This window comes from Micropterus salmoides, unplaced genomic scaffold (assembly GCF_014851395.1).
Source record: "Micropterus salmoides isolate LMB-PRFRI ecotype aquatic unplaced genomic scaffold, ASM1485139v1 Ms_hic_scaffold_21, whole genome shotgun sequence".
Taxonomy (NCBI): Eukaryota; Metazoa; Chordata; class Actinopteri; order Centrarchiformes; family Centrarchidae; genus Micropterus; species Micropterus salmoides.
In genome coordinates this window covers 8,165,761-8,189,387 of record NW_024041262.1, presented here as the reverse complement: position 1 = coordinate 8,189,387, position 23,627 = coordinate 8,165,761, and the positions used below count along the sequence as shown (strand labels likewise).

The window sequence follows — 23,627 nt, the reverse complement described above, 5'->3', positions numbered from 1 at the left end:
AGAGTTCAGGGCCCTTAGTGCAAATATGCTTTTAACCGATCCATTAGATCAGTCAAAATATTTTCAGTTGATCTAGGATCATACATCTTTCATGGAGTTAATGGGGCAAGGTATTAGCAGTGTCCAAACAATATAACTTTAAAACAACAATAGTGTATCAGCTTTCTTTGGCCAAGAGAAGAGCTTTTTAAAGCAACTAGAGATGAAGAGAATCAGCTTTGTGTGATTGTAGCACAGCAATGCTTCATTTATATTAGTATCTTGTGACACATTTAACTTTAACAAAAAAATTGGGATATTGTACTTTTCCATATTGTGATGTAATATTTTGATTAATTCTTCAGCCCTTCAATCCATCTATTAGGTCTTCAGTTATTTCACATAACAAAGGACACATTTTGACCTGGGACCTGGGCTTACCAAAAATGGGGTATTCATCCTATGAGGGACATACATGTCCCTATAAAATATTAATGACAATACATTTATTAATTTTTGTGGAGATTGACCAAAGTGATGGACAAACAGACAGACCTACAACCCCCTGCCGCTAGCATGACTAAACACACCTCTCTGACAGCATACTGCTCACATACACTTTTATATTTATTTCACTTACTGATACACACTTTACAGATGAAATAAAACAAAATGAACAAGAGCAGAAATGCTGGAATGTTAATGAATGCAGAGGTCAGTGGTGGGCAGAGAGAGGGATATGAGAGAGGGAGACAGCAGAGAGACACAATTCACACACATGGTTCTAGTTAGCGGACTCCCATTAAGGACAATGTGGTCTGGAAGAGACTTTACATTTCACAGTTTAAGGGCATTTTTACGATACTTTTGCCCGCCACTGAAAGGTCACTTTCAGTCGATTTTCATGTGGATAATACACACTGTGCAACCGAAATATACATAAGACAACAACAATGGAAAATTGAAATGGTGAAATGGAGGTCAATAGTGGTTTGAAATGAAATGTAATATATAAGCAGGGAAACAAAGAATGTTAAAGTCCAAAGCCACCAGTTTGCTGTAAATATGGGTTATACATTTGCGGTGATAGCTAGAAATCTCTGTGCTATACTGTATTTGTTGGGATTTTCAAGTGACGCCATATTGGAATTCAGCCTTTGGGCTACAACTGCTGATTGAGACACAACCATACAACCTGACTTTATAAAAATTTTCAAACAAAGATACATAACTTTTGTCTTTTTGTGACCTGGGACTCTTTTATGACACCATTCCAATACATTTCATGTGTATATCAGCTGTTAGCAAGTGAACCGTAGTTGCTACATAGTTGTTACATACTAAATTAAATATCATTTATAAGTTAATTCTTAAATGCTATACAAAAGAGTCAAATCATTTAGTCAAGTGACCAAATACTCTCTCACTATTTCTACTATTAGGTACTGGTTATCAGAGAAAAGGCTGGTTTAGCTAATGTTTGACGAAAGGTGTGCAAAACATGGACATCAGCATTCAGTGGAAAGTGAGGCTTGAGTATTTTGAGGGGCTCTGTCTCATTGGTAGAAAGTAACTAAGTATGTTCACCAAGTACTGTACTTAAGTAGCATTTTGAGGCACTTACACTTAGACTATTTCAATTTTCTGCTACTTTACACTTCTACTCCACTGCATGTCAGAGGGAAATATTGTCATTTTTACTGCTACTGTTACTTTACGGATTCAGATTTTAGAAACATTAAATAAACTGATGAATCATGACACATAATTAAAGAAAAAAACAGAGGTTCCCAAATATTTTTGTTTGTGATCCCTTAGAAAAACTCAGGTCAGGGCCCCTCAGATTTATCTGGTGTCCCTTTGGAGGGGCCCAACCCCTATATTAGAATCCACTGTTGCATCAGTAACAATAACGAATAATATAATAATATAATATATAATAATATAACACTCACAGGGGCCATTTCCCTGTGGAACGAGTACTTTTACTTTCACCTTTTAAGTACATTGTATACTGTACTTTTACTTTTAAGTAGGATTTTAAAGGCAGGACTTTTAACTGTAATGGGGTTCTTTAATATTGTTGTGTTGGAATCTTTGGAAGTAAAAGATCTGAGTACTTCTTTCACCACTGCTCCATCTCCGTGGATAACTCTACATTAAGATAGTGGATGTCTTGGAGGAAGGGAGGGACCCGGTGCCTTTGTGTCTGGGTTTCAAGTTCACTGTTTAAAAAACTCTCCTTTGCTTTTCCATGCATGAATCCAGAGGATCATTAAATGGAAAAAGAGGCATAAGCACTTTCACACTCCGATTCATGCAAAGTGAGAAAGCAAGGAGACCATACAAAGGTATGTGTGATTACAGCTGATAGGGCTTCTAGCTCTTATCTCATCTCAAACAACAAAATCACCTTTTAGATTTGTAGTTTTAGATTTGAAGTAAACTATAACCTAAATTTAAATAATGAAATTGTCCAAAAACAGGTCTCAGCTTGCCCCTGTTTGTAGATCAGGTGTCACATTATTTGCAGTTTTTTGGATTTATAGTATGTGTGTTTGAACCTAGAAGGGCATTTAACCTACATGTAACTCCATCCTTGTATGTATGTATATGTTTGTGTGTATGTGTCGCTAACAGCCTGTTATGTTGATGTTGGCACCAGATGAAAGGGCTTGCACGGTCTCACATGCCTGTAAGAGGGAGGTCGGGGGTCTAATCACTACTTAAATATCAACTCTGTGGAGTTGTGGTCATTATAAACTGCAGCCTGACACACAAAAACAGAGTGAACACAGATGTTGTGAGGCAGACAATGCTGGGAACACACTAGAAGTTAATCACATTTGAAAATGCATTGATTCACATCCATAACAACGGATGTCTTTAATTTACTTTTTTCCTGCCTTCATAAATCTACTTACCTTAGAGTGATTTCTGTAAGTGAGACTTAAGAAATTTCACAGGAACCAATTTCACATGACATTTTGTTGCTCCATAGAGTCTCTGTGTTTTTCCATTTATTAAAGTATATCCAGAATAATGTGCATTTATGAATTCAAAGGAAGGGCGCAAAATTTTTGGAAATAGCTTACATGAGAAGATCAATATCTCTCTCATGTCTGTACATTAGGTTTGAAGCTACAGCCAGATACAGCAACTAGCTTAGCTTGGGAAAGTCTGAAAGAGAGGAAGGAAGGGTAAGCTGGTTTTCTCCAAAGTTTAAAAATACACTTGCCAACACTTCTAAAGCTCACCAATTTACTGACTGTATCTTGTTTGTTTGATCCACACACATGCTGAAATGTCACAGTGTGGTTTTAGACAACCCGTTCTCATTCCCCGACTCATCACATATGGACGAATGGTCAACACCCATCAGCGTCGGTTTGTAACGCAGATCCCTATAGTGTCATAGTTCAACGCAGTGGAGGGCCACAACCCGGACTTTGAACCAGGAGACTGGGGTTCGTGTCCCATGTGAATTAAAAAGTCAACATTTGTTTGTATTTAAGTTACGCGAGTTACCTAAATTGCATATGTTTCGTTAGTTACATTACATGTTAACTAACGTATGTAGTTATTTTAACCCAAACCATGATCTTTTCCTAACTGTTACCAAGTACTTTTTGTGCCTAAACCTAACCAAATTACAACGTTTCACAACTTTAATAGTGTGCCGTTTCAAAATGCTGATGTTTTGAAACGCTATTTTGACTTATTTTGAAAGTCTAACCGACGTTGCATGTTTATTGTTTCTAACTTTACCGGACGTTGCATATTTGTTGTTGCTAAAGATTGCTAACTTGACAGCAGAGCCTTATGCCGCATTCAGACAAACTGCAAATTTTCGCCTCACGACGCTTTCCTCACGTTAGTACATTCGCAGTAAGTGTTCACACACAGCGCGAGAAGGTGATTTTAACGCGATAAGGTGAATAAACACAACTCGCCATTACTACAACTGTATGAACCCGAAGTAAACATTTTGCTGTGATTAAATAGCAATAAACGGATCAAACTAATGCCGAAATAACTACAACATGATGCAGATTTGTTAAACATATGAATTCATGCTTTGTTAGGTCTGCCAGCAAGACAGCAGGACAACAACTTCTAAAATCTTTATTTTCTGAATGGAGTTTGGATCGATCAGGGCTATGCTAACTTGGTCACAGTAAAGTACAATGATAGCTGGAATAAAGTTACAGACACGTTTTCTGAACTCACCAGGTAGGTCAACCTCCTCGCTTTCTTTTCTCCCAGCAATGTCCAGTTTTGTCCGGTTTTTATATAAATATGAAGTCGTACGACGCTAACAACATTGGAACCGGATGTGCACGGAAGCTAGCTACTGAGAAGCTCCAGTGAAGATAAATCAACGTAGAAATCCCAAAAACAAAAGTAAAAAGATAATTTAATAAAAGCAGTTAACTCTGCGCTCCTCCCGCGAGTAAAAGGCGTAGTTGTCAGAGCAGAATCCGACAGGTTTCGGGTGTTATTTCTCCAATGGTTGCAGCGCTGCTTCCTACTCCTCTCCCCCAAAATCACGGCTCTAAGTGTCTTTGCATTGACTTTGTATGTAAACTCACCGCCCCCAACGCTCGCTTCGCTTTTGGTCTGAAAGCACCGTTGAAACGTCTAAAAACGACGCTAAAGAGGTACCCAGGGCGTTAAAATGCTACACCACAGGACCAAGCGTCCATATGTGATGAGTCAGGAGTGAGAATGTGTTGTTTTAGAGGGGCCTCAACTGCCTTTTATAACTTTTCTGCAATAAAGCAAATAAGCATTCCCTACATTTTTTCCCCTTTAAAATAAACCACAAACAAATAGCAGCATTATTCTTATAAAGCAATAGCTCACTTCACATGCTCCAGAGCAAACTCATCTGTCACTGGCTATAATAACCAAAAACCACAGGACATTAACCTGCTGATATTGATTGATATGAATGGGGAGGCTCAGATTAACTTGTTAAAATCTCCAGTCTCCCCTCCGACTGACATGATGGACATATCTGGTTTAAATCAGCACCATAGTCTTCTATTGTGTTCCCAGTTTAAGCTACACAGGATTCAAACATGGGTGCAAAAGAAACATTCTACATGAAAAATACTCCAGTATACAAAACATCTCTTTTTGCATCTTGGTCTCATAAAAGGAACTTATATCAAAGAACATATGCAATTTTCCCCTTCACAAACCATTTTGAATAAAAAATAATACAGACTATAAATAGACAATACTTTTTACACAAGGCACAGTTACTAGTGGTGTGTAAGTTTCTCTCATAGCTGCTGCTCCTCAAACAGAATCTGAGCGTACACCGTGCCGCTACATGTTGCCTTGGTTTCCGGAATTGGCTTCAAAAGATCCAGCTCTGCGTAGGTCAGATTCTCCTCCAGTATCTTCGGCTGGAGATGTGGAGATTGAGAAGAAAGAGGGCAGGGGGAAATAATGTTGGAGGAGAGGGAGGTGACAAGGCAGGGAAGTGGCATTGGTGATTAGAAAATGAGCAAGGAGGTTGAGAGAGATTTTTATGTCAAACTCTATCATTAATCTTAAGCTTCTTGAATATATATATGAATAGAGTTAACTAACTAGTTAAACTAGTTTAACTGAGTTAAAACTGAATCCTAAACAGCAGTTAGCATATATTTTATGCAGAGAAAGCTAGAAAATCCTAAAAGTTAGATGTTTTCCTCTCTCCTCTCCTTTCACTCCATTTCATTCTGCTTTATAACTATCACCTTACACAGTTCCTGGTTGCCAAAATTCAATTACCTCTTGCCGCATTATGTGTCATTAACATTTAAAAGTTGCCACATAGCCACTTTCCAGTAACAATTACAAAATTAAACCCAGGTTATGAGGCATAGTGATAATTGTAATGGTAATGGGAAACAACAATGGTAGACTGTCACTATGACAGCCTCGGTATGGTATGTTTTAGGCAAAACGTCCCAATGCAGTGTATTAATAGCAAGTCATATATGCCACACCAGCCAGTCCAGAGGTTCCTGTCCTGTGTTAAACCACATCACATCACGTCATGTCATGAAACCCAAACTATGATCTCTTCCTAAACCTAACAAAGTAGTATTGTTGCCTAAACCAAACTGCAGCTATTTCACAATGTCTTTACTACGGTCATTAACGTCACAACTGTTGCAGTTTTGGGGAACGGTCATCTATGTTGTTTTTGGAGTCATTGGCAATTGACCTATTCTGTTGTTTAGGCATGAGGACGTGTTGGCCACACACTTCATGTGTTGGTTAGACGAGAAAATGATTGCTTAGTAGATTCCTGATTATCATCAATAAAGAACGATGATTAAAGTAAACAACTCACCAACACAATTTTCCTTGGTTGTGGTTTTAGAAGTTTGGGTTTCCGTGTTTTGTCTCCAATGGGAGCTGCAGGGACAAAACAAATATTAGTGGTTTAGCAGAGATCTGTTACCTGTGATCTGTATAATATATGTATTTATGTGTGCAACAAGAACCAGACCTTGACGTGATCTCCTTCATGTAGTGTTTAGACATATTGTTGTGAGTATAATAGGGAAGGGGAGACCCTTACTGGTTCTCATATCTAAAATTCAGTAAATAAGGTTGGTGGTCGTCTGAGTGGGGCTTTGAATAATAAACAAGAACCATTCACCTCTTTGGCTTAAACTAATGTCTTTATTATTATATTAACAATAGATCAGATAACTTCTGAGTTTAACAGCATTTTTCAGCTCGTTGTTTTGGTTTTATTGCCTGCAATTTAAAGGAATTGTCTGACCATTTGGGAATCACACTTATTTAAATCCTTCCAGCAAGTTAGATGTGAAGGTACTACTCTGATGTCTGTATATAAAAACAATGTTTTTATGTGCTATGCTCTGTTGTAACTATGCTGGAGTATTTTTACTCAATAAACAGATATGTCAATTAGTGAGCTTTGAATGCTACTGAATGCTAATGTTGCTTGGTGTATGCTAGATGTGTAAAAGGCAATTGTTTGCAGACAAATACCCCATAGTTATTTTATACGCTGACATTATGTAAATGTTGTGTTGACAGGTTGCTCTGCTGCCCCCAAATGGCCAGAAATCAATTAATACTGCTTTAAAAAATTTACGTCACTTGCACAAAACAGCAACCATCAGCAAAGTCTGGCTTAAGAAGCTCCAAACAGCAGCATGTTCTTTTCAACACAGTTCCGACTAAAATTTTAAAACATCAACACTGAGTTTGGAGCTCAAAATATCTTGCGTTTTTTGCTTTCAGTTAAAAAATGATGCATTACATTCCACATGCTACCCTATTATTCAATAGGTTATATATGGAAGAGGTGGACGTGGACCTCTAATGCCAGCCCATGTTCATGTTTGGAAAGCTAAGCAGAACACAGTGAACCTCGAGTTAAACCTCAGTTTGGACTAAATCGCATGCTCAGCTGTTTCTGCTGGTGTGTAAATGAGCCATGTGCGAGTCACGTGTCTTTTGTTGACAAGGTGTGGTTCATCTGTGATTTGACAGTTTACATCTACATAAATACAAAAACAAAAATGTTTCATTTTTTCAACATGTTTTAGACAAAATTGTAAGTTTAAATGTACCCCAAGACTCTTATTTACCTTTTGCTGGTATCTCTGGCGGTATCTCCTCTTGGTAGTCTCTGCTCCTTTTCTTCCTGTACCTCCTCTCCTTCTTAGGCAGAGCAGGAGACACACTGACCACACTGGTGACTGTCTCGCCTGAGCTGGATTGAGACCAGATTACCAGAGGTTCAGTGCAGTTAAGAACATTTGAGTGTTTGTTAACTTTTTTGGCTATGTGTGAGGCTGTGTCGCCCTAAACTCTTACCTGTTCTGAGGGCTTTTGACCAAGAGGTAATTATCTGCGGAGAGGTAACACATTTAGAAATGTAATAACTGATGGTGGAGACGAAGGTTATTGTACTTGTTACTGTACCTGTTAAATGGAAACTTAAAAGCTCTATACAAAGTATGTTTTTACTTTAAAAAACATGAGGAGTTGTAGAGAAAAAAAATGGAGAAAACAAAGAAAGCAGGATAACAGAGAAAATGGAGACATCAGAACCAGATTGATAAAGGTCAAAGGTCAGTGGAGAGTTATCTTGATGTGGCTGCTAACCTTTTAACCTCTGCTTCCTCTGTATGAACTGGCAGGTTATCGTCACTGTGAACATGCACATACACAGCAGACCCACTGAGCAGATCAGCACTGCACACAGGTACACATCTGAAACACAAAAACATGTACACACATTAGTCCAACAGTGCTTCAGCCTCATGCCTGTTGCTTGAGTCTTCACACAAAAAAGAGAAAAAAAGTACATGTTTTGCTGAGCTATTTAAGGCACTGAACTATATCCTTTGGGTTAGGCTTTTTTTGCCTGCCAAGAACTATACAGTGCCAGTTCACCACAAACACACACGCACTCAAACACACTAAAATATGACTTACCTTCAAACAAGCTCCACAGGCCATCTTTGGCCTTGGTGGCCGGTAGGACATGCACTACATGGAGAAAGACAGAGAGAGAAGAGAAACGTAAAGTCCATAGTCATCACTTAGGCCTCCCTACAGCCTGATTACACGCTGGCTAGAGTTTAAATAGAGCTAATTGTAGGAAGACAATGAGCCGAGATTGGCCTCCTCCCTGCCTGATCCGGTGTCTGAATCACTGTCCAAATGGCTCAAACTTGACTTTTACTGGATGAATTGGTTTTGAGTTAGCATCATTGTAAACGTTTACCTCCATTCTCTGACTGTTACCCTCTCTTTTATCTTCATAACAAATTGCTTTGGTAGAACAACCTGTGCCCATTCTGACTAGCTATATCCACACTGTGGCTGCATGTCCCACCTCAGACTTGTTTTTGAGCATGAACATCAAAATGTTGCCAGGAACATTCAGATCCCAGTCCATTTGATCTACAGACATTTGAAAATATCGTATTTATAAGTAAAATTCATGGCCTGAGACAGATGGTGAAATATTAGCACTACAGCAGCTTAGCTAACAAGCCTTATCATGGAGAGCAACAAGACACACATTTCCAGCCTAATTGCAATTTGTGATGATGCCTCAAGCCATGCCCTTATCGATTATGCATTCCCAGCCAGGAATTTAACAGAGACTTTGTGGTTAAAGTGGTATAAACTTTAACTATTAGGCCACCAGGGTGCCCTGGGACAAGCTCGCTAGCTCATAAATGTTAGCTCCATGAGTTGGCTGGAAACTCTGTCGCTGGTTGACTTTTTAATCTCTTAGCAAACTCTTAACTGGCTCAAATAAAATTATAACACTGCAAAAGGTATTAAAAAATTATTTGACGATTACGTATGATATTTGATGAACGAGTTGTTATGGTGAACAACAGACTTAAGCTGAAGCATACAGCAAAAAAGTTTGCATCCTCACCAGTTAATGATCACAAAGTTAGCTAGCCCATGTATGATAGTCATATATGTTGTTTTTGGAGTCATTGGCAATTGACCTGTTGTTTAGGACGCGTTAGTTTATGCATTGCATTGAATGAACAATATAAATGTTTGAGGGAAGGATTTAGTGATCTGTCAGTTCAGACAAAACTTTTATGAGAAGCTCATCAAAAAAAGATGTGACTTAAATTGTCTTTTCAGCTTCACCATATCTTAGATAGGACATTCCAGCATGGAGTGGTTACTGTTACACCCCAAAACAAATCCAACATAAGAACCAATGGGGAATCAAAGGCTTGTGAATCCAGACTAAATCTGTGTAATGAATCCCAGCTACGTGCTGCTTGTTTCCAAAATAGGCAAATATGTTTCCCATACTCAACGTGAAAACTCGCACCACACACTCACTCATTTCTCCACCCCATCTGACCACAGTAGTCTTAACACCGCTGTACTCTTGCTGAGCTGGTGGTAGGAAGCTCGTGAAGTGACACCCACCAGGGCATCTTGAAATACCCCAAACCACCAGCAGCTGACGACAGGCAGGCTCGCCACGCCGGCTGGAGACTTTCCCACAGGCAGACTGACTCTGCTGTGAGCTGACTGACTGACAAACTTACTTCAGATGATTCCAAAATGTATCTACACAGAAGGAGCTAAATTAAACATCTATCTCTCATATCTACTCTGCCATGCCTTTCAGTAGATATTAGTAGTAGTAACCCAAACCTTCCTTCTGATAGCTAAAAAAAATGGGAGACTTAATACAGTACTATTTGAGCAAGTGTGCACTACAACAAATGAGAAATATACACTTCCTCCATCTGTAGGTGAATGAAAGGAGAAGGTGTTTTCTGCAGGTTATGGGCAAATAGATTTATGAAAAAGTGGATGCACACTGAAAGATAAAAACCTAAGGACACTTGAACACTTAGGATGACCTCCCAATCACAACTTTAATTATAGAAAAGATGAAATTAGGTAGTGCCATAAAGCTGTGTGGAGCAGCCTGAGCATGAATTAAACTGTCAAACATCACATAAAGCAGTGGGATATTTACTGCCAAGCCTGCAGTTCTGAAAAAAGAACGAGATTAAATCCTAGAAAAGTGTTTCTTCAAAATGCAGGATCATGCATAAACCTCTATAGTCAAAGGATAACATTTATTAAAACTTAATGTCACTACAATACCAGCAATAAACAACCCAATCTACATTTGTGTTGATATCAACCATAGAAGAGGTGAATTGTGCTTGGAGTTCCAAAAAGATCCCTCTCCTCTGTTAATTTGCTTTCAGTTATCAGGTATTTTCCAACCCTGAAAAAAGTGACTCACAATTTCACCTAGTTTGAACGCTTTCCTTAATCTTCTTAATATAAAAAAAATGTTGGTTTAAAGGCTTTTATGGACTCAACAGTCCCCAGACTGTTCTCTCTTGGGAAGATACAAGGTAGATTTATTTGTCACATTACAACAGGTTGTAAAGTGAAATTGAGTTAGTAACTCCCTTCTGATACATAGTAGACAATATACAGTAATATAAAAGCAATTACAAAATGGTGAACAGAAATAATCTATATTCAAAGATTTCTTTGGATTCAATCCCCATCTGACTGACCATATGTGAACTAAATTCTGCTGTTAGGAAACACTATCATCTTTAACGGGAAGATAGACAAAACAGAATTCAAGGCTGTGAATTCATATGTTTTTTGCAGAATATTTATATTGGAAATCTGAGTAGGTTTGTAGTTCAAATGGCAAATTATGTGGACAAAAGAAGATGAAATGCCTTTCATACTAGTTAAGTGATTTTTTTTTTACCAGTTTGGCTATCGTTTGGTCAATAGCATACTTTCAAACTGCCTAGCCTTAAAATTTCTAAACAACTCAGATATTAAAGGCAAACTGAAACTCAGTAAACACTTGGAGTAAAGTATGTGTTAGCTTCCAGAAGGTGTCTTTAGAAACGAACCTGTGGTGTGATAGGCTACATTCAGACTGCAGGCCTTAATCCTCAATACCGATTTTTTTCCCAGATCCGATTTTTTTAATTGACAGTTCACATTATTGCTTAAATGTGGCCCATATCAGACTCCAGCGTGAACTATCCATGGCCTGCAAGTGACCCGCATGCGCAGAAGAATTAAATGACATCACACACAGCACGCTGTCGTATGGAAGTAAAGAAGGAGCCACAGACGTTAGCTTCGGTTAGCTCATACGTGCTAACCCTCCTGATTTTCACAGGACACTACTGTATTTCATTGTCCTCTTAAGGTTTCCAAATGTTTCAACTTTCTGCCCTTTCCATTACATTCATTACCGTTTCTGGCACAACGCATGACATCAAAGTCGCATGAATTCTGATCAGAGTGTCCAGACTGAGGTTGAAGTTCAATAAATCCAATCTGTATCGGATTTGGACCACATGTAAAAGTAGCTCAAATCCGAACTGGAAAAAGATCGTATTCCCTGTGACTTGGCCTGTTCACACTTTGGCCTTCAGTCTGAACGCAGCCATAGTGACTTATCGGTGATCTACATCGTGCAATTTGGGTGTTATTTGCAAAGCTTGTGTGAAAAGCATTTTTTATATAACACCAACATTGTAATGTCCCCTTTTCTTGAAACCACCAGTGTATGTTATCGGAATCAGAATCAGAATCAGAAGGAGCTTTATTGCCAAATAGTGTTTTACACATACGAGGAATTTGCTGGGTTGATGAGGTTCTACACGTAGACAAACATACAGTTGACTTAAATAAATGTAGAAATATATGAATAATATGGAATGGAAGAACAACGTTGCAGATATATACATGTGCATTATTCTGGGTCTGTGCCATGCAGAAGTAACGCAACGGAAGAGAATATTGTGTACATATAAATAAACTGACAACATAAAAATATACAACAACAAAGATCAACAATCAACAACAAAGCAAATGATGCGCGGTAGCCTGCCCTTGTCCCTGTCAGTGGCAGCAGCATACCAGATGGTGATGGAGGAGGTGAGGATGGCGTTGCAGAAGTGCACCATCATTGTCTTTGGCAGGCTGAACTTCTTCAGCTGCCGCAGGAAGTACATCCTCTGCTGGGTCTTCTTGGTGAGGGAGGTGATGTTCAGTTCCCACTTGAGGTCCTGGGAGATGATGGTGGCCAGGAAGCGGTCCACAGTGGTGACTGTTAGGACATCACAGCCTCTGTAAACTCATCCAGATTGTTGGTAGCCTTCTTGAAAACATCCCTGTCAGTGCAGTCCAAACACGTCTGAAGATCCTCTATAGCTTCACTAGTCCACTTCTTTGATGTCTTCAGTATATTATTATTATTGTTATTATTATTACACTATTATAGACAGTAGTATTGGTGGTAAAACTACTGTAATACCGGTGTATGGCACAAAAAGGCCGCACAGTGAAATAGAATTTAAAACAGACTTTCTCCCGCTTGTTTGAAATGGCAGATGATTTGATTTAAAGACCTGCACTTCCTTCACAGTAAATTATTCACAGCATAAATCTTGATAACATCTATGACGTTTATGATGTGTTTTTGCCTCGGGTTCTGTGTAGCTCTGTCAGTGCAGCAGATGGAATAATCAGAAATGGGATAAATGTGGTGTACTGTATGCCATAAAACTGGCTTCTGTCCTTGTCTAGAAAAGGTCTTCTTTTTACAGCAACTTTTGAATGGCTGAAGACTGCATTGGACTACAGTGGAAACATTGAGACAAACTGCTTTTTGTTCATCAGAGCAACAGAGTTGCATTCATTTGCTGCCTGTATGTTAGATGTGTGGCTCTTTTTTGTGCCCCAACAAACCCAAAACTGTAAACATCAATACAGAGATGTGGACTGGAGTGAATAATGACCCTCTGTGTCTTCACTATCTACTGACAGCCACTGCTGTAATTTACTGGATTATAAATGACTGGAGATGAATTTAAGAACACAGCAACATTTAGTGTCTTAACAAACCTTTGAATAATCCACCCTTTTACGTACTGTTACTACTACTTTACTAGCATCTATCTATACATTTGCTCACTATGCTCACTATGACCCTATTATAGCAATCAACATAGGCCTATTTTGTTGGTTTGTTATTCATTTGTCCCACTTTTGCACCACTTTTAGTTTGCTGCCAATATAAAACCCATAGTTCTGTATTCTTACTATATTTAAAGGTACAATGTGTAAGAATTGAGGTTGCTCTCCACCTGTCGAATTCATACCAGATAAAATAAGAGGCAGTATCACATCAGGTCTGCTGCATCTGCCGTTAGCTCAATCAGCAGCCTTCACATTGTGTTGATAATGTAACTTCATTTTTTGAAAGTGTTAATTCTAAAAATCTTCCTATATCTTATATTTTGTATCTTTAAACACATGCCACATCCTTGTGCTATGTACCATTTTAGAAATACCCTTGTTAACTTGCAGTCGCCCACATGTGTTATAGGAATAAGTTTAATTAGTTTTTGCCAAGAAGAGGCTGTGTCCACTACGCTCTGCCCACATTTTTTCCACCAAGCTCTCTGACCTCTCTTGATGCGTTTATTATAGTAAGTACAGTAATGGGAGTTTGTTTGTGAGACAGATGTGGAAACACCTGGTTGCTTAATGTTATCTGTCCGCAGGAATTCCATCAGTTTGACGTCACAAACGCATACATTTGTACACACAAGGGCTCGGTCATCTGCTGCTTCTCATGTGAAGTTGGGACCAGTAGTAATGGTCCCAGAGGGACATCAGATGTGTAGCTGATGTTTATCATAGCTGTCCGCCATTGGTGTGGATACTGGCGAGTCCACTAGAAAGGAATAGTGCAGTTGTCCAGTGTTGTTAGAGCTTTGGCATATCCATTAGAATTACACAACCTAGATCCTGGGTAGTGTATTTCAAAGTGTTCATAGTGGTATTAAGAACATTCAAAGGGTGACAAAATTTAATGGGTTACCTTTGAACAGCCTATATGACGAACTGGCGGCATACCATTTTAAAGATATGGGCATTTACCAGACAGGGTTTAAAAAAAGAATGCTATTTAGTTGCATTATCATCATCATAGCGTTACAGTCTCTCACAAGTCCCCCAACGTTATAGAAGTACAATACTAAATAGAGTACACCTTTAAATTGATTTTACTTCCTCAATAAATATAAATGTAACAACCAAAAAAGTTATCATGCTTTCTGCTCCAACAGGACACCATTCACTAAATTTTTTTTCTTTCTTTTATTTTCAATAATATCTGAAAATAATTACCTGTATAGTTTAAAAATAACAAACAATTAGTTCTTTTTAAACTTTTTTGAGTGTTTTTTAATAAATAGGTTCGATTAAATGTGGAAATTGTCAGAACCAGATTCTGATGATGTTTGGGATTTGGATTAAGAAATTCAGTCCCAACTGTAATCAATCTCGAATCTTTGTTAATTCATTCAGCAAAGGGACTCATATACAGAAAGGTGGCAATAATACAGGTTACAATCAGTTCTGAAAGTAGCAAAGTAGGGTTTGAAATAGAAAATAAATCAAAATCCATATATATAACAACTGTAATATCCAAATTGCAATCGCGTTTGCAGGGAACAAGGAAGGTATTCTAGGTCTCCTCTCACTCCTCTTGTGTAATGAAAAATAAACGCTCTAGTTTTATTTTCTACATGTACTGCCATTTATATAATTGCAGTATTTTTATTAATAACTCTGAAACCACAAAGGACTGGCGCTTCCTTGGATGAAAATAGCTCCCCACATCCCTGACCACGAAAGGTTAAGAGCCAGACACGAGCCAGCTGCCCACTCCACTGTTACCGCAGACAAACATTCAGACTTCACCTTCCTCAGCACAACTATCTCTCTATTTCTGCTGAGTGTCTCTGGACTCTGTCTGATCTACATTTGGGAGGGAAACTCCTTGTCAGGGCCAATGTCAACAGCTCTTGGTAGGGACTGCGCGTCTCCCCGGGCCCAGACTTGCCTGTGCACGCCCCAAAAGTCACCGCCTGTAGGAGCGCTTCCATGGAAAATGTGGTGAGCAAGGTCTAGTGTTATTGAACACTTAGAGCACGACAGCAATGTGCTTGAAAAAGAGGATCAATCTTAGATTGTTGCAAGGATGAAACTTTGTGATGCACTCCTTTGTTAGATAAACCCCTCTCAAAGCAGCAATTTCACACAAATGCCTCGTCAAATTATTAGCCTCAACGGCCTCAATCTTTTGATGTAGCCATCAAGCGCGTTTTTAAGATCCCTTTCACAAGATTCTCATTTGAAAATGAGTCAACTGGAAACATTAGAAAGTCAGCAGGAGATGACGTCTTCATCACTCATGCAGCTAATGTTAGCTTAATTAGCTAGGTAGCTGTAGCTGATGAAATCTGCTACAGTTGTCATTTGTTGGCTGAGAAGCCTGCACTTACCTCGAGGACCAATTGTTTAAAAAATTGCACAATAATCATTGCAGAGTAATAATAATAAATAAATCTGCCTTAATTATCATTGTAACAGTAACCAAGGGGGTGAAAACGTCAATTAGCACTGCAAAAATCTGCTCATGGCTGTGAGAACTGCATTTAAAATCTGGCACATATGAAAAGTTGGAGGGGGACTTACAAAGCTTTTAAAGTGTTTGTGGTTTTATTGGCGGGTGCACGGTGACCTGCACGGTGCGTTTGCTGCCGGGCTGGGACTTGCTGCTGGTGTTTCTCTCCGCGGGCTTTCGCTGTTTTGTTCTGCCGCTCACTTTCTCTTGTCTCGCACGCGGGACTCGCAGGGGGCTGCCGGGCACTGAGTGTCGCCGTGCTCGCACAGTGCGAGCGTTGGGCTCGTCACTTGTGCATTGATGTTGATGACTATGTGGCATTTGGGCATTTTGTTTGACCGCTGTGCGGCGCTGGGGTGCTGGAGCACTGGGCTATGTTGTGTGCGCGCCGCGGTCGGTCCGGGCGCTGCTCTTCCGCGGGCTACGCCTCTTGCGTTCTGTCGGCATTGCGTTGTCAACTGGCATTTGGATGGTCATTTTTATATATATATATTTTTTTTTTGGGCGTCTGTTGGTTGGGTCAAGGTCTTCCACGTTTGCATCGCGGTGCATCTGGGAGTCTTTTTTTGATTGATTTTTTTTCTCCCACCCCTATTGGCTATTGGCTACTGGGGTTCTTGCCTGCCTGTTGCTGGGGTAGGTGTGGCACAGTCGTGGCGTCCCACTCTCACTAACAACTACATTCTTTAACAGGCTTATGCGCACACACATGTACACACATACAGACACTTTCACCCACACGCACACAGACACACACAGTCTCACACATAGACACAAACAAATTTAGGTTGTCCCTGGTAGAATTATTCCTGATGCTTTTCTTTCAGTTACTTCTTTAAATTAATTGTTATTATTCCAGCTCTCGTGGCTGTGTTGTGTTGCTTATTTAGTGTGCGGACTGTTTCTTGTTTTCATTTTTCTCTTAGTTGTCTTACTATGTCAGCTGCTTATTGCTGCTGTTTGGCTGGTTGTCTTTTACTATATATTATATTTATTGTTTGTTTGTTTGTTGTTGTTGTTTTTCTCCTCCCCAAGCCCCCCTCTCTGTTCTATTGCAGGTTTTGTTGCTTTCTGCAATTGGTGTTTCCCTCTCCTATTCCCTGTTGTCCCCACCTTCCATCCCACTCCTCTTGCAGGTATTGTCCTTTCTCTGTGCTCTCTGTTTGTACCCCCCCATCCCCATGTCTGCCCCCTGTCCGGCCCGGTGATAAATCAATACATAATTAAATAAATAATAAAACAGACAAAGGAGTATATTAATACTCTCTTGTTAAAGTAAAATATGTCTGGCACAACATGGTATCCAGCTCATCATACTCTATACCAGGCTGCTGGGCAGCACAGGTTTAAAAGAAAATAAAAAATAAAATAAATAAAGTGTGTTTGTGGTTTTATGAAAGTGAAGGGATTTCTGGGCAGTATCTGGTACCAGTGGGTTTGTCATCCGTTCCGTTGTGTGATATGTCTGATGTGCCAGCGGTGGCACTGAAACCTCGCACTCTGTCTGCTCTTTCTCCAAGATCATCTACTCAGTCAACGCCACAACTTATTGCAACGGGAGATCCTTTTATCTACAGACTTGCGCCTAACCAATAACATTTCCTCTCCCCCAAATCAAAAACAGGTCAGTGCTTTTGCTCAGTAAACCCACTTCACTGCCTCTTCAGCCAGATGAATGACATCATCCAGTTGTGGTCAGAGAAAATGCTGCTACTGGAGACACAAGACTTCTCCATTAAGATAAATAGTATCTTCAGTGTACTGTTATTACAATTTAAATTTACTTGGGGCTCCTCTTTAGGTCTTTAAGCCTATGAACAATGAATATCACCCCATTTGCAGGCATTTGACAGAATTACTAACAAAAATGTAGTGGCACAAAGAGGTGTTATGTCCATTCCATCTCCTTTAGAGCCAGTCATGTTTTTTGAGGCCTAAATTGAGATAGAGTGAGTTAAGAAGGTATCCATGCTCTTTTTCAGAAATGTCCAGCTATAGCCTCAAACAGCTTCATGTTTTTACAGCTGGGAGCTGCTCAGTAGCTGGGACACCTCTCTGCTGCTAGCCACGAGAGATCTCTGCAGACAAACCTGGCATTTGTGTCAAACGTTTTGTGGCCTTACTATTATCAAAACAGCATTTGTCATTGCTTCTGTTGTGGTTGCAGAAAATAGCTGTTAAGTCTCCGCCCTGCACCATCAAAAGCAGCAACGTCATCCTGTGAGAAACTGGGCTACCGGGTTCTCCTACCAAGAATGAATTGGAGAAGCCTAATGCAGAGCTTCCCCACCTTTTTGGCCCAAGACCCAAACTTTAGTTCTGACACCGATTTCTCTAAGTTATTTAAAACAATTGGATACTTCTCAAATGGCAGATGGGATTGTGCAGCGTAATGAAAGAACATATATAATATATTTTATTGCTTGAATTTAACTGAATGAATGAACTTAATTTCCTCTGTAAAAACATATATTTTCATGTTCCATTCTGACTCCAAGGTTGGGAAGTGATGTCAAAGAAGCTATTTAATAATACATATAAAAAGGAAAGTTATGTTAATGAACAAGTATCTACTGATTAGTTTAGAGATATCTGTGAATCTGACTAATTTTCTAAAGAACCATTCCTGATTATCTCTGATGAATATTATATTTATTAATAACTATTTTTGTGTTTCCTCAAGTAAAGTGGTACATCATTACCAAGTTGTTAATTGCCATTTTTTTTGGTTAGTATTTAGGTTAGTATTGCATTATATTTTTGCCTAAATTTGTCTAGATCGGCAAATAAGTCTGTCATCGGCCCACATTTTTTTCAAGTCATTACATGGCGGGCCGGAACATAGTCAATTGATATGATATATTCTCACATTTACTGTGTGTGATTAGCTCAGTAGGTAATGCACAGCACTCCTGTTTGGAGAGTTGTGTGTTCAATCCTAATGTTCTTAACTCGTATTTTTTTTCTTCCTTTTTCAAAAAATTTATTGTAGAGATCGTATTAGATATTACAATTAAGCGTGAGCAGGGGTGTGTACATCACAGCGATTGGTCCACATCAACTGGCTTTTTCAGTGGTGTGTCAAGTAAGCCAGAGACTCTTTAATTTTCTTCGGAACTTTTCAAAGTAAAAGCTCTCACTTAAACATGACATGAAGTACTGCTGCAAAAATGTTCTTGCGCTTTTATTTTGTAGGCACAATCACTTAAAGTGATTATGTGAGTAACTTTTGCTGTCATGACTGAGATCTGTTTAAGCACCAGTTGCTATATTTATATTTTTATATTTTTATCAAATTAATCTGGCCACGGGCCAGACATTATTGCTGGCGGCCCCACTTTGGCCCGCGAGCCGCCTATTGCCGACCACTGGTCTAGATGTTCAAACTGGTGAGAAGCCGTGGTTTGTTTGTTCACATTAGAGCACCCATGTCCTGTTCTTTCATTGGTTTGAACCACTATCCTGGCTTAGTCATTTGGCAAAATGCTGTGTGAGTGTTTGGAAAACACTGAGCATATTAGTGAACAGTGGAAAACTGGGTTTCTTTAAAAGATTTGATATTTCTGTCTCACATAAAAACATGTCGCTGATGGAAGCCATTATAACTTTACATAAATCCAAGCCGGCCATGTCCTCTGCTCTCTGTGAAGGAGCAAACTACCAACTGTTTAAAGCCCCCTTTCATGCCTAATTGTTTCACTGAAAAGATGGAGCATCCCTTTAAGAAACTCCATAAGCAATATTTTTACATTTACAGAGGTGTGTCAGCTGTTCCCTCCCTGGCTTTAGGGAGGACTCTACTAGTTCTGGCCTAAATGACTTATCTGCAGTTGAAGCTGGGTGATGTTCACGGAGAGCTTAGCTGGCAAATCTGCCAGTGATAAGAAAAGGACAGGATAAAAAAGCCCTCACCTCTGAGCTCAGTAGCAGCAGTGGAGTTTGTTGAGGCCTTCCAGCGGTTCTGGTGCTTTTTAAACTCCTGCACCCGGCACATGTAGAGCCCCCGGTCCCCCTCGGACACATTCAAGATTAACAGGTCAAAGACCTTCCCCTGTTTTACCACCGTCAGCTTCAGTTTGGGCCATGAGAAACTCTTTGTGTAGTTGCCATAGAAACGTTCCTTCCTCATGTTGATGCGAGCGATGAGGAGTTCGTCCTCTGACCGGTCTGTGCCCGCTGGCAGGAAGGTCCATTTCACCACTGGTAGAGCAGCGTTACGCCGCCTCTGAGACACAACACAGGAGAGTGTGATATTTTGACCCTCCTGGGCCACCGTGAAGGGGAAGGGGTGATAGTGACGTTGATGGCCGAACACAAATCTGAAGAAGCAAGATTTATACATTATTTCAGAATCTGTATTTGGAGCAGTATATAGTATCAAGATGTCTGGATTTGTTTGGATGACTGATTATCTCTATTGTACATTATATATATATATATATCTGATCACATCCAATCCCTTATAACCTGAAAAAGATGTCAGAGAAGTGGATGTTGGTTATGTGTTAATATTACACATGTGACTATTAAAGCCATGCTCCTCTCCAGTATTGACTGCTTGATTGAGTTGAGGCACCTCTCTAAACACATTTTCCTGTCTTTCCATTGGTTTGCTTTCCATTTGTTATGCTACAGCTGGTTTCTACATTGTAAATTGTAATGTCAATGTAAGTACTGAAACTAGTTGTACAGAATTCTTTACTTACTTTCTTTTTGATTGTTAATTAGATGTTCTAATGTAAAACTCACTAAATTAACTGAAGTTAACTGAACTGAACTGGAGTTATTCAGTCAGTTCCTCATATGACACATAATGTTAGCAGCTGCATTTAGAGCAGTATGATTTGTTCATTTTTATTGGAAATGACCCAAGAAAAGACTTTAAAGGTAAGAACACATCTTTTTCCTTTTCATTTTGGTCTGCTGTTCAGGTTAAAGCATTTGAACCTCATAATGACCGCACTGACTATATCACTGCCGCTCCCAGTATCTGCCGGATGATGGCACAAATCTGTTGCTTGCCAACCAAAAGAAAGAAAGAAAAAAAACTGTTTTTCTATTGTGTAGTTTTTTTATTGTGGACAGATGTTTCCGAAAATGACCTGAAAACACCAGTCTTTTTGACATGTAAAAGGCAAATTCAGATTCATGCACCTTAGGGTGGATGTAGCCTGACAAACATGCTTAAAGACACGTGATGCGTATGGATCAGGAAACTCTAAATAATTGAAATCTTTAAAGAAAATTTTAAAACAAATATAATTCATATGTTGTGGTATAACTTCTTATCTTCATTTGACATATTAATTGAACAGTCAGTGGCACATTCATTTAGCTCATTAATTTAAGCCTCAAAGCTTGAACATAGATGGTTTTAAATGTGATTATTTGTAATTTTAAAGTGATTCAACTATTATTAATTAATTGATTTATTTATAGTATTTGTCTAAGGTAAACAGCATCATAGCAAAACTCAGTTTAAACAGGTCAGTGATTCTTGACCTTCAAAACAGCAGTTGACCAAAAATTCACCACTCAAGGTCCACTTCCTCGCTTGCCAAATGGTCACACATTTGCTCAGTTGTCATGAAACTGGAGATGTTCAAACTTGATATAATTTTCATGATCTCAGCTTTGTCAACTGCCTTTTTCACAGTCAGGAAGGACCTGTTCATTGCTACTGTTCAACTCTTTAGCCAGGAAGTCCTAACAATGCTCGGAATAAGGTCAGGTCAAAGATAGGTTGTCCTGTCATGGGATTCACTTTGGGATTCACCACACATTGATTTAAATCAGATCAGTTTAAAGGTTTCTGTATGGTGCCTGATCTGTGTCAAATGTGAGGGAAAAAATGTAATTCATGCACTCTACAAACTTTACTACAAACTTTATGCATCTTTATGACAAATTACTTTACAGTAAACAACAATGTAAGGGGAAGTTTCCTCTAACATTTTCCCTAAGATGAAAGAAGTACTCTGATTTACTGTAAAATGGGGGATGGGAGCCCTTTCATTCAACTTCCAAAATCACCATAAAGTTAAAAGATGGCATGCATTAAAAGTAATGACTGCCTGACTAACTGACTCTCTTTAACGTCTCTAGATCACTAAAGCAGCATGAAAAAACAACAACCAGCAACAGCAATAAATGTAGTGAACGCATGCTAAAATATCATATCTAAAATCCATACAGTCCACCTCTCTGGTAGCTTTGTTGTTGCTCAGCACAGCCTTCTTCCCAGTCATACTGACAGCCGTGGTTGTTTTTGGCAACGTGACGACATACGTCGGATGAATATTGAGGAACAAACTTTACTGCTGCATGTGTTGCATGACAATATATCACACGTTTTTTTTTCCCCAATGTTGGGCAATTTTACAATCCACACTTTCCATGACACGCAAGCATTTTAGTGTCACACAACTCAAATGCGTTCAGCTCAGCACGTAATTAAAATCAGTACCTTTTCTTCCACTGTTGTCTTTCATTTAGTTTTGAGTGACAGAACAAAACATGGGAAACATAAATGCCTAAAAAGTGTTTTTGTGTTGCATGTTGATTCTGAAGTCTCAAACTGGTATATTTAATCATCCATTTTGACAGAAGATCACTGAAATCACCATATATTAATGTAGGACTGAAACTGCAAGCTCTGTTTAACTTTCAAACACTCACAGGAAAAGCACCAATTTTCACTTTGCAAGTCCTGCTTATCTCTGCAAACACAGGCAACTTTGATAAACGTGTTATTTTCTTGCCAACATACCTTGCAATCTTACATGGAAGTATATATATATATTTCAGCAGAAACTGGACAGTTTTATAAGAGGTTTTAGCTAATAAAATATCTTATCCACCAAAAAGATTGTTCTCCATCACGTCACTCATCATCCCAACATCCTCTACGATTGTCAAATGTTTTCTGCAAAGCTTCTCTAAAAAATAGTGGAAAACACTTTGTCTCCACCACATCCACTTTGGTATGAAGCAAAATAAACTTTTCCTACCTCCAAGCAGTGCTCGAGTCAGGAGAGCGAATACCACAGAGGAGATGTTCATTTTCCACGGCTGCAGCCTCCATAAACTCTCAGTTAAATGCCACTGAAGAAACGAAGCCCCAGGTTTCCTCCTCCTCCTCCTCCTCCTCCTCCTCCTCCTTCCTTCTCCTCCTCGTCCTCCACCTCTTTTTTCCCCCAGCCAAGGAGTGTAATATGAAACATTGAACGCTCTGTTTCTACTCAGAACCTCCCTCCACACCCCTCCCCCCTCCCGTCACACACAGTGAAAACACATTTGGCAGGCTCACGTGCCCACACACAAACCTATACACATGCACGCAGGGCATACAGAAACAGACAGGTGAGCATGTGTGAGTACACACACACACACATACACCTCTGCTTCTGGCGAGTAAGTGGGAAATGTAATTTCCTGTGCTTGGTGGAGGGTAGGGAGGGGTGTGTTGGGCTGAGACTGACGCAGAGCAAATCACACTTCCAGCTGTGGAGGACAGCGGGCGCAGACAAAGAGGGAGAAGGGTGAGTGCCTGGGTTGCAGTCTGTGTTTGTGTGTGGGCATCTCTGTGGCCCACATTTTTAGTAGATAAATTCTGCAGTTAAAATGA

General features: G+C 39.4%; 1 protein-coding gene across 1 annotated transcript; it reads right to left on the bottom strand.

Annotated features, from left to right (window-relative positions):
• Positions 1–5,098: 5,098 nt before the first annotated feature.
• vstm4b (V-set and transmembrane domain containing 4b) lies at positions 5,099–23,062 on the bottom strand. Its single transcript, XM_038736572.1, is given in 9 exon segments — positions 5,099–5,396; positions 6,335–6,399; positions 7,611–7,735; positions 7,840–7,873; positions 8,131–8,238; positions 8,464–8,517; positions 19,913–20,290; positions 20,293–20,319; positions 23,011–23,062. Coding segments are annotated over 9 exon segments (969 nt in total). The 3' UTR covers positions 5,099–5,270.
• Positions 23,063–23,627: the final 565 nt, after the last annotated feature.